At 39.1% G+C, this 15,089-nt stretch overlaps 1 protein-coding gene across 1 annotated transcript; it reads left to right on the plus strand.

Moving 5' to 3' along the window:
* Window positions 1-1,305: 1,305 nt before the first annotated feature.
* MIOS (meiosis regulator for oocyte development) lies at window positions 1,306-13,860 on the plus strand. The gene is made up of 11 exons (XM_085050791.1): window positions 1,306-1,370; window positions 2,309-3,675; window positions 3,882-3,980; window positions 4,865-5,122; window positions 5,959-6,128; window positions 7,775-7,840; window positions 8,444-8,602; window positions 9,367-9,519; window positions 10,693-10,897; window positions 11,720-11,849; window positions 12,061-13,860. The coding sequence occupies exons 2-11, from the start codon at window positions 2,379-2,381 to the stop codon at window positions 12,155-12,157; spliced, it is 2,634 nt and encodes an 877-aa protein (XP_084906917.1). The 5' UTR covers window positions 1,306-1,370; window positions 2,309-2,378; the 3' UTR covers window positions 12,158-13,860.
* Window positions 13,861-15,089: the final 1,229 nt, after the last annotated feature.

Raw genomic sequence — 15,089 nt, forward strand, 5'->3', positions numbered from 1 at the left:
TCCATACACATTTTTAAACTAAAGACACTAATACATGGAAATTATTGAACAGATGGATGAACAACGGTTTATCATACATTTTCTTTAAAAAGTTTTGGGAAGTTATAAAAACATTGGAAAGACCAGAAAAAATAGATACTGTAATTCAAAACAGAAAGTAGGAATATATGTAATAAAGAAGGCAAAGTCTATGCATTTCCTTTCTTCCATGAGAAAAGAAGAGAAGCAGGTGAAGTAAGGAATGAATATCCTGACTCTAACAATGCAAAAAAACCTATTAAAAATGTGATATTTAAATATTTCCAGGCCAAAAATCAGTGTATGTATATGAAGGAAGTTATTCGGAGAGAATCTGAAATTGTCCAATTAGTACTTCAGTTTAATTTTTATTCAGGCAATTTCAAAGAGCATTAAAAACAAAAGGAAAAAAAGGTGGAAGTTCCCATCGCCATGGCTTGCAGAAAAACAGATTGTGAAATCCTAATCGCACAGGAGTGAGGAAATACGTATATTTTTTCCAGGTGATTTATATGTAAGAAAACTATTACTGTGTCATCAAACACTGGAAGAAGTTGCCCAGAGATGACACGTAGTCCCAAAACCCTGTGCTTTGGCTGTTTGAGCAGGTCTCCAGAAACACGGGGTAGGGTTAGACTGCGTATGAGGGAAAAACTCTAGTGTGAGGGTGGTGAGGCACTGGAACAGGCTGTCCAGAAAAGCTGCGATGTCTCATCCCGGGAAGTGTTCAAGGCCACGTTGGATGGGGCTCTGAGCAACCTAGTACACTGGGAGCTGTCCATGGAATTAGATGCTCTTCGTGGTCACAGAACCACAGAACGCTTCAGGCTGGAAAGGACCGCAGTGGTGCCCTGGTCCAGCTGCCCTGTTCCAGCATGGCCACCTTGGAGCCCACTGCCAGGAGAGCGTCCCGCGGGTTCCCGGCTCTCCCGGCTCCCCGCCTCTCCGGGCTCTCCCGGCTCTCCTGGCTCCCCCGGCTCTCCGGGCTCTCCCGGCTCTCCCGGCTCTCCCGGCTCTCCCGGCTCTCCCGGCTCTCCCGGCCCGTCGCTCTCCCCGCCCCAGCCCTGCCCGCCCGGCGGCGTGAGGCGCGCTGAAGCACGCGCAGCCAGCTCGGGCACGCGCCCTTCCCGCGCGCCAATGGCAGAGAGCAGCGCGGGCCGGAGCCGGAAGTGCGCGCGGCCCCGCCCAGCGGAAGAGCCCCGCGCGGCTCTGTGCTTCCGCTTCCCCGGCGCCCCGCGCGCCGGAAGCGCGGCGGCAGCCGGAAGCGGCGTTGCGCTGCCCGTTCCCTGCCCGTTCCGTGCCCGGGCGGCGCGCCGGCGGGCGGCGGCAGCGCTGGAGCTCCCGCGGGCTGGGTGAGCGCTGGGGGAGCGCTGGGTGAGCGCTGCCGCGCCCGGAGCGGACGGAGGGAGGGAGGGTGGGTGGCGGTGTCCCGGCTCCGGTCCGCCTTTGCCGCCGCCTCCGCGCGTCCTGGCGGGAGCGGGCTGCGGCCGGGGGCCCTGTGCCCCTCGGAGGTGGGCGGGGGGGTGTGACCTGCAGACACGCAGAGGCGGCTCAAGTAGAGCAAATAATGCTGTTTTTTCGTACCTCGCGGTGTTGCCTGTCCCTTTCCACAGTGATCACAGAGGTGTATAGATCTGTGGGCTCTGTTTGCACGTGGGCACGTGTAGTGGTTCTGGGCATGCAGCTACCGAAAGTGCAAATGGAGCTTTGACAGTAATGTACCTACAGGAATGTTGCTGGGCCAGATACGAATGGAGACAGGGTAACACTGGGGCAGGAGGTGGGATTAGGAGCTGTACCATAAGACGACGATTTGCATTTCTCTTGAAATCTTCCAAGAGAGAGAGCCTTTCTAGGCTGTGGAGCGGGCTTTAGACCAAACATACAGACTAATTTCTGTCAGTTAATGCTTTTCCATTAGGGAGGGAAATTCTGCTCTCTCTGTTTGAGGGAGTGGCTCTTTCCCAGCGGCACACCCGTGTATCCTGCCACATCGCATCTCGGGTAATCTCCTCTTGCTTAATACTGGTGTGGAGTTCGTAAACACAGCAAATCCTGCTGTCATCACTTTGTAGGTTGCTGTGTTGGTTCTGTCTCAGTACAAGCAAAATGAGCAAATCAAAGTCTGCTATGAGGAAAAAGCAGAGAATGCTTAAAGATTTGGCCTGAAATGTGTTATGAGTTAAACTCTTAGGCTAAAAGTCGTTTGATTTTGTTTGTTTAATGATGATTTCAGATTGAAAAAGAACTTGGGTTTTGATAATGTTCCTACAAATAATTTTCTCAACAGTTTCCATATGCATGGATATCACCTGAATCTTCTTACCAGAGCTTAAATTGTGTGTAAACTTGCCCTAACCATGAGTGGCTCCAAACCTGATATCCTGTGGGCCCCACACCACGTTGACAGATTTGTTGTGTGCGATTCAGAACTGAGCCTTTATCACATTGACTCAGCTGTAAGTTCAGAGCTCAAGGCAGGGTCCTTGCGGTTGTCAGAAGAAACTACAGCTACACTGCTGTCAATAAATTCGGACACACCATACATGAAATGTGTGGCTTGGTATCCCAAGTATGATCCGGAATGTCTCCTTGCTGTTGGACAGGCCAATGGCCGAGTGGTACTCACCAGCCTGGGGCAAGACCACAACTCGAAATGTAAAGATCTGATAGGCAAAGAGTTCGTTCCCAAACACGCCCGGCAATGCAACACCCTCGCATGGAACCCACTGGACAGCAATTGGCTTGCTGCTGGGTTGGATAAACATCGGGCTGACTTTTCAGTACTCATCTGGGATATCTGCAGCAAATATGCCCCAGAGACTGCAGTTGCTACAGAGAAAGTAAGGCTTTCAGCAGGAGATGTGGAAGCAGGACTGGTAGTAACAAAACCACTATATGAATTGGGACAGAATGATGCTTGTCTCTCTCTCTGCTGGCTTCCACGGGATCAGAAGCTGCTATTAGCTGGAATGCATCGAAATCTGGCTATCTTTGATCTGAGGAACACAAGCCAAAAAATATTTGTAAACACCAAGGCTGTCCAAGGAGTGACTGTTGATCCCTATTTCCATGATCGCGTAGCTTCCTTCTATGAAGGTCAGGTTGCCATATGGGATTTAAGAAAGTTTGAAAAGCCTGTTTTGACCTTGACAGAGCAACCAAAACCCTTAACAAAAGTGGCATGGTGTCCAACAAGGACAGGACTGTTAGCTACTTTAACAAGGGATAGTAATATCATTAAACTGTATGACATGCAGCATACTCCCACACCTATTGGAGATGAAACTGAGCCAACAATAATTGAAAGAAGTGTTCAACCGTGTGAAAATTACATTGCTTCATTTGCCTGGCATCCCACAAGTCAAAATCGAATGGTAGTAGTGACTCCCAACAGGACTATGTCTGACTTCACAGTTTTTGAAAGAATTTCTCTTGCATGGAGCCCAGTGACATCCTTAATGTGGGCTTGTGGACGACATTTGTATGAGTGTACAGAAGAAGGAAAGGCTAGTTCCTTGGAAAAAGACATAGCGACCAAAATGCGGCTCAGAGCTCTGTCAAGGTATGGTCTTGATACTGAACAAGTTTGGAGAAATCACCTGCTAGCTGGAAATGAAGATCCTCAGCTGAAATCGCTTTGGTACACTCTGCATTATATCCTTTATTTTACTGCAGTTTTTTTTGTAAGGAAGTAATATATCTTTATATGTAAACCACTTACATAAAATTCGTTAAAATCTTTAAATACAATGTGACATCCTGTAAATGCTTTGCATATGTTAACAGGATGTGACTTTAAATTTTTAAAAACAGTTTTTCAAACACTTGGGAAAAATTAAGCTTCCTATACATGAAAATACTTATGAAGCAGTATACTGAAGATATGGATCAAAAACTTACAGGAAACAAAGGTCCCTTAGTTTATGCTGGCATTAAATCAATTGTGAAGTCATCTTTGGGTAAGAATGTTCCACCTTTGCTAAGTACTGTTGTAGTATGTTTGCAGAATGATACACTCATGGGTTTATCTTTGATAATTGTTCAAAGAGGCTATTTAAAAATATTGAAACAAAGTATTTCTGTTTGTGTTTTAATAACGTAAATTAACAGTAATTTTCAGAGTTTTCAGTGTTCTTGGAAAGTCAGTAACTGTAAAAGCATAGTATTCTCAGAGGTAAATCTTTGAACTATTTCAAACATTTGAGTTTTGACTATGACACTAAGAATCCTTGCTCCCTGCAAAGGTCCACATCAGGGTATAGTTCTAGAAAGGTGACTCTGCTGTAGTCACTGCTAATGTATTAAATGCATTTGTACAGCTGTGTTTAAAAAAGCTGGCCTGTTCTGAAGTGGTCACCCCTGATTCATCACATTCTGCCTCTCATGTTTGCTGAAGTTTTTCTACATAGAATATATTAGGAATATTTCCTTCTCTCCACAATATATGTCTTATTAATAAATGCTCCTTGGAGCTAAAAATGAGTCTTCAGTGGTGGGAAAGCTCCTAACACATTGATGCTGGCTAAGAAGAGAAGTGGTGGAGCAGGCACTTACCCCTGTATTATGTATTTTCAATTTGAACATACTGAAAACTCCTGTCAAATGTAACAGAAGAAAGAAAAAAGACTGAGGAATATGTGTCAAGCTTAGTTGCATAATTTTTAACAGATGAAAATAATTTTGTGCATGCTGCTCCTTACCACGGAGTTGTAAGCAATGTTAAAGCATTAAAATGGAATATTCAGCTTTTGTACCCTGCTTTATGATTGAAATCAAAACGTTGTGTTGTGAATTGTGATTGAAATGTGATTTAAGCATAATTTAACTTATTTCCCATTTCTAGGAACAACAGAGAACCTCAGGCACAGCAGGAGTGGATCTGATAGACAGGCAGATATTATTCAATATCTGAGTGAGGAGAGATCGTTGGCTTTGCAGCTCTGTGGGTGGATAAAGAAGGGAACAGACTTAGATGTGGAACCTTTCCTAAATTCATTGGAACAGGAAGGAGACTGGGAGCGAGCTGCTGCTGTAGCACTTTTCAACTTGGACATACGGCGAGCAATACAAATTCTGAATAAAGGGGCTTCCTCAGGAAAAGGTGTGTATTGTGTTTAGTCTTTTATTTTGGCACTATATTACATGAGTAGATTTTTTCCATTAACAGAGTTATGGAAAATAGCATGGAAGAGATGCCTGTTGTATTATAAAATTGTTACTTGAAGCACTTGTATTGGAGCTTGCCAAAGCTTGACTTCACTCATCAGACTACCATATGCCATACTGCATAAAATACTAGTTAAAGTAGATCATGTGTTTCAGAATCCCCTACTGATAAAAACCCCAGAAAGACATATGTTCAGAGTTAAAGGGATTCTTTTTACTTTAATGGAATTGCTGAGGTAAAGAGTGTTTGTGCTTTCCATAGGGAGGGTTCAGAGTGAAGATACGCTGTTTTCAAATACATGAATAAAGTTGAACCTTATGACAGAATGAATATTTAGATTAAATAGTTTTCACATTTTTAGGAAACTTCTTGGCTTGAAACTGTTGTATAAAATTGTCATCCTCCAGCTAGGTCTGTTAAGTGATGGCTGGATATACAATCCTGTCATTTCACTTCTTATGGATATTAATTGTGATAATGACTTTTACAATAGCTATTTCAAAATACCACAAACAGTGTGATGTTGTTTAAAGAGGCTGTCATGCATGTTGATGCAAACTTACCTGAACAGAGGCATTTAAAGCAAAAGCTACTATACATGGTAGTGTATGCATATCAATTTTCGTTAGTGTTAATTCTACTGCATTTTATGTTGTTTCCTGAGAAAACATTGTGTTTCAAATGGATGCTTTCAATTACAGTTTTAACTGGATTTTTTTAAAGTCCTTAACTTGAATAATATGTTTCACTGCTTGCTTCTCATAAATCAGGTGATCTGAACCTTAATGTAGTAGCAATGGCTCTATCAGGCTACACAGATGAGAAGAACTCACTTTGGAGAGAAATGTGCAGTACTCTAAGACTGCAATTGAACAATCCCTACTTGTGTGCTATGTTTGCTTTCCTGACGAGTGAGTCTGGTTCATATGATGGTGTTTTGGTGAGTAAATTTCTGTTAAGTTAAAATTTCTTTATGCATAGGAGCAGCATATAGATACACACACATACATAGGGGGAGTCCTATGTATTCCATGATTAATCAAATTAGAATGTATTCTTTTATCCTGATGCTGGCAAATAGCATTTCTTTCTGCTAAATAGACATCTCATATTAGTGAATGTTATGTTAGTGAACAAATCATGCATAAACAGCCAAAATAGCCATTATAATTAACACATTTTTTAAGAGAAATTTTATTTTTAGCATGGAGTTATTAAACCACTAGAAATATATAATCAAAATAATATAAGCAGTGGGAAGAAACAGAACAGAGATTAATAATGGAATTGCAAAAAGCAGACTAAATGCCAGGGAGTTTGCAGAACTTCCATCAAACTACATTTGTATTGAATTGTATTTTATTTTCCCTTGCTTGTTAAAATAATTTCACTGTGTTGAAACAGTAAGTAGAGTAGTTCCAGGTCTTTTGAAATTGATACAGAATTGCCATTTAAAGGGCAAACTAAATCTTTAATCTTGAGCTACTTCGAGCCTTTGGAGGAGTTAACATACTTGATTCTTGGTTAGAGAACAATAGAAATACTTGATTCAGTAGGAATTATTTAGCCCTTTATAGACGAGGGGACATCTGTAATGCAGCAGTGTAATTGGCCCAAAGCTGTTGAAACCAAAGTTGTCATAATATGATGCCTTCAGGGTAATGAAAAAAGAAAAAGGTTAGAATCCCAGAGCAGAGAAACCTGAGTCTTTTTTTTTATGTCTTTGAGAGAAAGTATCATTGTTCTCTGGATGTTGGGTAGTAATTTTATAGGATTTTTTGTTGATGAACTGGCAACTTACACAAGATAAGGTGTTGTTTGTCTTTAATTTTAATTTTTCCTTCAGTGAGACCTGAAATTTTCTCTTGCATTAAAGAGATTTTGCCAATCATATCTTGTTTTGGCAAGGTCAATCACAATTTCTAATCTGAGAATATCAGGAGGGAAAAATATGGGCACAGCTAAGCATGAGATTTAATATAGAGAAGTTCTTTTTTTTCTTCAGTGTTGCATCTACTAAAATTTTTAAAAAGAAGAAAGTAATTATTGATGCATTTCTGAACCTCAAGTGTTAATGTACTTCTAAAAAAGTTGTTCTAGATGTTTGGAATTACTGTTCATTTGCTTGGGGTGATTTGTTTGCTTTGTTTGTTAACTTTAATTTGCAATTTAGGGAAGGAATGGAGTGGTTAGCCTAGTTAGTTTGTAAAGATAGTAAAGGAAACTTGGTTTGTTTTTCTTCTGCCTGTGACTTGGTGGGACTCTTGGCTATACATGCTGGAAGCACTAATAAACTAAATTGCAAAGTTTATTTTTGTAGAGTTTCACAAACCATGTAGGATATGTTGTACCAAGCTTTCCCAGTAGATTGTTCCTATATCTGCAGTCTTTCTCTGATACCTGTATTAGTACAAACAAATTGAGGTGTTATTTAGGGTTAGCTTTCTCCAGATGCCATGTTTTCTTTGTACACAATCAATTTTATTGTATTAGTTGGACAGTAGTGCAAGTGTCCTGATTTTTACAATATGTTGGAAAAATGGCAACATGCATCTGATGTTAGTATTCCTATTTTTCTCTCTAAAGTACGAAAATAACGTAGCTGTACGAGACCGAGTGGCATTTGCTTGCAAGTTCCTCAATGATGCTCAGGTAAGTTTGTGGTTGCACATTTAAGCAAACTTTTAAACTGGGCTTTATTCAGAGGCAGAAGAAACTCTTGGGCTAGAGGGGTAAACAGTGGAAATAATGAGTTATGAGTAATTTTTTTTTTCTCATTACAGTTTTATATAAGATATGGTATAATCTGGTTTTTAGTTCATACTTTCAGCTTGATTTTTGATTTGGGTTTTGGTTGGTTGGTTGGTTTGGGGGCTTTAATTGGTTTTGTTGTTTTGGTTTTCTTAATGAGTATTCATTATATGGTAGTTTAAATACAATTGCATTAACTGTGCACCTGTTTTACCTGAGCGTATTTCTACTTACTCAGTTTTTATTTCCAGGGGTTAATTAAGGTTTGGTTTTACAGCAGGAGTGTTCTATTTTAAATTCGCCAAAGTATTCTAAGAATAACTTCTCTCTTTGCATTTTCTATCAGGAAGCTAAAAGTTTGTTCATAAACTCTTGATTTCATGCAGTGTCATATGATATAGTGATTTAACTTTTTCTGCATAACATCCAGCAAGTAGCGTATTCTGTTAGCAGCATACTGCTTTTACATATATTTATATATTTCTTTATGTATATATTTTATAGCTCAACAGATTTATTGAAAAGCTGACAAATGAAATGAAAGAGGCTGGGAATTTGGAGGGAATACTGTTAACAGGGCTGACAAAAGATGGAGTTGACTTGATGGAAAGTTATGTTGACAGAACTGGAGATGTCCAGACAGCAAGCTATTGCATGCTACAGGTTAGTGTTACACTGAAAAAGAAGCTTTATGGAGGAGAACTAAACATAGCTTCTTTATCCGTGTAGTGTTGAATCTTGTGAATTAAAAAGTATTTTCTGTATTAAATTTGGACAATTGGGGGTTTTTTTGTGGAGTCACTTGAAACTCAGTGTTAACTAATAAGCACATGTCTTCACACTCTCTGGTTGAGGTATGTTGAGGTGATAGTAGGGGAAAGAGATAAAAGAAAATTGTAGTCCTTTTCACTAGCTGAACTGGGCATACCCATTTCTCTGCTTATTGCTGGTGTTTCCTGACATGTTCATTATGTTTTTGTTTGAGGAATTTGATATAGAACATTAGTGAGGCTTTTTGTTTGTCTGTAGGCTTTGAATTTGGTTGTTGGTTTCGTTTTTTTTTTTTTTTTAATGAACTTATCTTGGCCCTTACATGGCAGCAGCTATTGCCAGCAGTGTATTTAACTGCATATGCAATCGTGACAGTGATATAGATTGTGATACATGACAGCTTCTATCCTTCATCTCACGGTCATGAGTTCTGAGGAGGACATGGCAGCACAAGTATTTTCATCCAGAGGGAAACTGAAGAAAATTTTTCTCAAACTCACATTAGAGTTTAACAGAAAATTCATCTTCTTCAGAATAAATTACACTGTATTATTTCTCATACCTCGTAGTACGCTTTGTAAAGCCTTTTGAAAAAGTGAGTAATATGTATTGTGTGTCTTCAATATATGTCTGACAGTTTTTCCTGCCTGCTTTAGGGTTCTCCATCAGATGTACTTAAGGATGAAAGGGTTCAGTACTGGATTGAGAACTACAGGAATCTTTTAGATGCTTGGAGGTTTTGGCATAAACGTGCAGAATTTGATATCCATAGGAGTAAGCTGGATCCCAGCTCAAAGCCTTTAGCCCAGGTAAATATAAATCTTACATGAGGTACAACCAGTCCAGAAAGGAACATGGCATGGTACTTATGTAAAAAAAGCAAACTTTGCTGGCCGTATCTTGGTTTTCATGAAGATTTATGTGCAAAAGAAAGACTTCAACTAAGCCTGGCCAAAAAAAAGGAGGTGGCACTATTTTTTTTCAAATAACAGGTCTTTCAGAAACTGTAACCTATCAACACTTTTCTTCTGGGGAAACTGGAAACTCCATAGATTTTTTTTCTCTCACATATTGAAAAATAAAATCAGAGCTGTATCATCCAGCTGAATTCAGTATCAGGGTGAGACTGATGGTGAAACCAGGGAACTAGTTCAAATTGCCATTGTTCTATTTGAAACAAACCTCAAAGTTATTTTGAAGCCCTTGAACCTGAAACTGAACAGCAGCAACTTTCATTATCAGTTCTGAACATACGCTGACCAAAAACTAACACCCTGCCCAAATGCTATCTTCTTAACATCTGGGGACAGTTTTAGCCAACACAGTCTTGCCACTGCCCCTTCTACTATCTCATGTCTCTAAGTATGTCCATTTGCTTTAGGGCCTGAGGGTTTCTGAGGAATGCTGGTTTTGAATTCATGTATTCTTCACAGCTGTTTAAGAAGAGCTGTTCCAAGTGGGAGGGAGTTGAGTTTACTGCTCCTTCTTTATGTGGTTAACATAAATAGCCCTAAAGAGTTTAAAATATGTGCTCCTTGGTATCAAGTCACAACTTATGACATGAAGGATGCAGATAAATAATATTAGAACAATTCTTCTGTTCGGGACTGTAGAGTGAGTCATCTGACTGTAAGGACAGAGAGACCAGATTTAATTATAAAGTAAGTAGAATAAACTTAATTTCTTCCTTTACTGAAGATGTAGCTTTATTATCTTAAATAACATCTTTCAAAATTTTAGCAATTGTGCATGTTCTTATGTGCTTTTGAAGTAAGTGAGCATCGTTAAGGCATACTTCTCAGGGCTGTGTGCTTCATTTATAAGCCAAGATGTTAAGAACTCCTTCACAAGTAGCCTTGGCTTTCCAGGGCACTCTCTAGAATATCTGGTAAATACATATTTACTAGCTTGAATGGATTCACTCATAGGTGTAGCAAAAGTGGAACCAAACCAAAAAATTAATGGGCATTTGTTCTCTTTAGGTGTTTGTGAGCTGCAATTTCTGTGGAAAATCAATCTCTTACAGCTGTTCAGCTATTCCTCATCAGGGGCGAGGCTTTAGCCAATATGGAGTCAGTGGTTCACCAACCAAGTCAAAAGTTACCAGCTGTCCTGGTTGCCGTAAGCCCCTTCCCCGCTGCGCACTTTGCTTGATAAACATGGGAACACCAGTTTCCAGCTGTCCAGGTATGGCACAGTGGGTTTTAGTTATTCAGCTACAGTACTAGTTAGAAACCTAGTTAGTAGTTCCTATTGGAAGATCTTCTGTTGCATTTTTTTTTTCTATTTGTACTTATACCGTAAATATTCGCACTCACCATTTTGAAGGGAGAAGGTCCCTAACTGAGAACTTGTTTACATCCTGTCTAATTTTGTGATAAAACCTTGTTTCACTTCTTAATAGTCAGAAAGTATACACAGTTACTTGGTTCTGGCAGTTTTTCCAGTGCGACTGTCAGTCTAACTGTCATAGTTAGACTGATGTAAAGATTCAAGTATTGTGGTGTCAGTATTGTGAGCTTTCCTACTGATAGAAATACGGAGTGTGTTTTCTTGAGATGAATTGTAGAGATGCTGCACAAATCTTGGAATGTAAATTAATTTTTAGCAGGAAGAGGAAGAAAGAATAATGTGTACTTTCTGTTACTAAGTTCAAAAGAAAGCATAGGTCATGCTGTCACAGCTAAGAGATACTATGACTAGAATCTTTTGATTGTAAATGTCTTTGGCTTGGCATTATATGATGTCTAAATGAAATAATTCAACCATATTTTTAAGTCAATTTTCTTACAGAGCCACAGTTCAGCAGTCTAATTCTTTTTTTGATATTCTTCCAGGCCTTGATATTTTTTACTGACTTCACTTTTAAAATCAGGCTGCTTTTTCACATAATGTTCTTAATATGTTCTTAATACCAAAATTATTTTAGCGCTGTTGCTAGGACTGAAATATAAATGAAGTGTAATGATTTACAGCAATATTTGTGGGGGTGGGTTTGCCTCTGCACAGGAGGATCCAAGTCAGATGAAAAAGTGGATCTTAGCAAAGACAAGAAGCTAGCCCAGTTCAACAACTGGTTTACTTGGTGTCACAACTGTAGGCATGGTGGACATGCTGGGCATATGCTGAGCTGGTTCAGGTAAGTTGATGTTAAAAATCTTTGTTATTTCTCACGTGTGTACTGCACTGAGTAGAACATGCCCCCTTGCCTGTATCTATCATTATAAAGTTTATATAATAAAACTGAACTATGATGCTGAGTTTTTCTGAGATACTAAACCTCTGTACACAGTTAAATGTATAATTGCAAAATAATTTAACTTTTTTTTTTTTCTGCTACTGCTATTTAGGGACCATACTGAGTGCCCAGTTTCTGCCTGCTCTTGTAAGTGTATGCAGCTGGATACAACAGGGAATCTCGTTCCAGCAGAGACTGTCCAGGCATAAATACTGTTAAAAAATATGTGGCTCTCTAATGGATGTCCATCATAGTCCAAGCCTATATTTTAGACAAAGGTAATCTGTGACTTACTGTGAAAAAATAAATTGCTATCAAGTAGTAAAATGATTTGTGTATGACTGTGCTTGGTAGAAACAGGTATTCTTGAAGTGAGCCTCTAGGTACAGTGTGTGGCCCTTATTCAGAGGACTGAAGAAAAGCACTCCTGGAATTGTGGACTCTTTGGATTTGCTAAAATCCAAAGAAGACCTTTATTAAAAAAGTTTTCAGGATAATGCTGATTGACCTCAAAGCAGAGTTGATATGCTGTGAAAGCAGACCTTCAAAATAAACACTTGAAAAGTGTCCTTCAGAAGATGGTAAAGCGATGCTGTGGATTCCTCTGTTCATTGTTTGATAACACTCTCTTGTATGCAAATGATCATTTCCTTGTACATTCATTGAAAGTGCCACTGTTAACTGTATTCTAAAGATTTTTATTTTAAAGAAAAATCCACTTCTTTCTGTTCCCAGGTTTTGTTGAGAGTAAAGCAGTTTCTTTCAAGTTGTTACTTAATTAGCCTACATGCATAGCTGATGCAAATTTCAATGCTAAAGAGTTTGGGGGTTTTCTCTCCTAGCAATTACTGCATGCTAGAGAAGAGTTCCCTGAGAAGTCATGTGACTGTTTCAGTGCAGAGTGCAGGTAAACTATAGGAGGTTGTACCTGATAAATTTTTAACTTAGTACTGTGAAAATCTGAAATCTCAAGGACTGGAGACTTGTAAATACATAAGTTTTAAACTACATGCAGAATTTTGACTACAACAATATTTGAAGACTTTGAGATGATCAGCATTTCTCTGTACTTCTGAAATATACTGGGAAGTGCAGAATCAGCCTGCTCAAATTCTGCTTCTGGTCACTAGCAGACACCCATCTGCTCCCAAAAGGCTGTGCAATTTTAAGTAATTGATCAGAATACTTCTAGATGTGTTACCAGCTGGAATTAAGATTATTTATTAACTCGAGAGAACATCAGTGATATTTTGCTAATACTGTGCTAGGAGCTAATTGGTATTGTTGTCCTTGATTTTGTAGGCAACAAAATTCACACAAATTAGGGAAAAAAACAAACCTGTTTTAAGGTATGTGATAATAACATCAGTTTACTTGGTGTGTGTTTATTTACAGGATATGAGTTACTCAACACTTGTGTGCTACGAAATACTAAATGGAATGCTAGCAATAAACTGGTACTGTTTGCCAGGACTGTGAAAATTGGTGTTTTAAAAGAGAATATATTGTAATATACCACTAAATCTATGTGCGTTAATGTAGTTTCAAGAAGACAAAATGTGGAAATGTTTTCTGTGGATGTACAAGATTACATTCAGGGCTTTGGGTTATGGGTTCTGATTTAGCATTAATGTTGTAATACATCTGCTACATTTATTTTGATCTAAAATTGGCAAAGATCTTTTTTTTACGTTAAAAATCTAAGAGGTACTTGATATTTCTAGGCATGGGAGAGCAATTCTTTTTTTTTTCTTGTTAGAGTATTTATTTCTCTTTCCAGTATTTTTGCACACTTCATGTTGCTGTTGAAGAGCTCTACAAAATGTTCCTCATTTATAAATGTAAACTGGGGCTTACTCTATGATACCCTATTTATATAAATACAGGCAATAAAGCTTTTGCTTTATGGAAATGACGATTTGTAAGTGTCAAGTGTTTGTTTTTTATTCTTATGTAGTAAAATTTAGTAAATTTTCCTGATAATTTCCATATTGATGTAAATGCAACCACCAACATGCAGTTTTCTCATGTAAAGAAAATTCATCTATGTTTTCACCTTGACTGTGTGTGTCAAATTCTATCATTAGGTTAAATTACATGCTCACTATAATACTCATATCTTTAAAATGTTTTGGATTATGAATACTGTGTATTCTGGCACAGTATTGCTATGAGTTTTGGCTGTTGCAATTAGTAATCAGGCTTTCAGGTCAGTAACTACACTATTTGCAAAATTTGCAAAGCAAGAGCTGTATGTTTTTCAATTATCAGATTTTTAAATTTTTTTCTTTTAAACTAAGAAAACTGTTATTTTGGGGGGGATTTCTTGTTTTCTAACAAAAAGTATAGCTACACCCATTTTATTAGCTGCAGTTACATTAATATTTATTGTTGTCTGATATCTGCTCAACTCTGCTGAAGGTGGCCTTGCATACTAAAATGTTTTGACCCTGTGGCTCATGCAGATTGCATTTCATTGTTTTCATCTCATTAGATGCTCCAGCCTTGCAGCCCTTTCTTGACTAAGCACAAGCACTTTATTTATCATCACATGCACAGGCTCCTTGCTCATGAGCCCAACGTGGGCGTTTATGATACAAGCCCTTACTTCCATTTTATTATCTATGAGGTCTGGCAGTTCTTCACATTTCCTTGTGTGATGCCTGGGGCCCTGCTAACCATCAGGCCTAGCTGACAGCAGGCCCCATGGTTATGTCTTTTCCCTTAGTATCTGTAATGGCTGGCAGTTCCTCACATGGTAATACAGGAAATTATGGTGGTAAATGCATATATGACCTGAGCACTACTCTAATACCAAGAATGTTTTACAGTTGCTTGTACTGCTGTCTGGTTTGTACAGCCACATAGCCAAGGTAGGGTGTTTATTCCCACAGCCTGATTGTACAGAAGCAGATGAATGAAAAGCACAAAGGGGAAACTTAACCACCTTTCACTGCTTCAGGACTGCATGGGCAAGAAGACTTGACTGACAAAGGGAAAACAGCATTTCCCACTCGGTGTGGGCCCCAGGCTGGTTTCTGTGAAGTACTAAAGCCATCTAGTGGCAGGCTGATCCACTGGGCATGGCTGGTCTGGGTAACTAACTGTACAAAACATTTTATGGAGTATATGCATATGCAC

The sequence above is a fragment of the Lichenostomus cassidix genome, chromosome 2 (assembly GCF_008360975.1).
Source record: "Lichenostomus cassidix isolate B80296 chromosome 2, HeHo_3.0, whole genome shotgun sequence".
NCBI lineage: Eukaryota > Metazoa > Chordata > Aves > Passeriformes > Meliphagidae > Lichenostomus > Lichenostomus cassidix.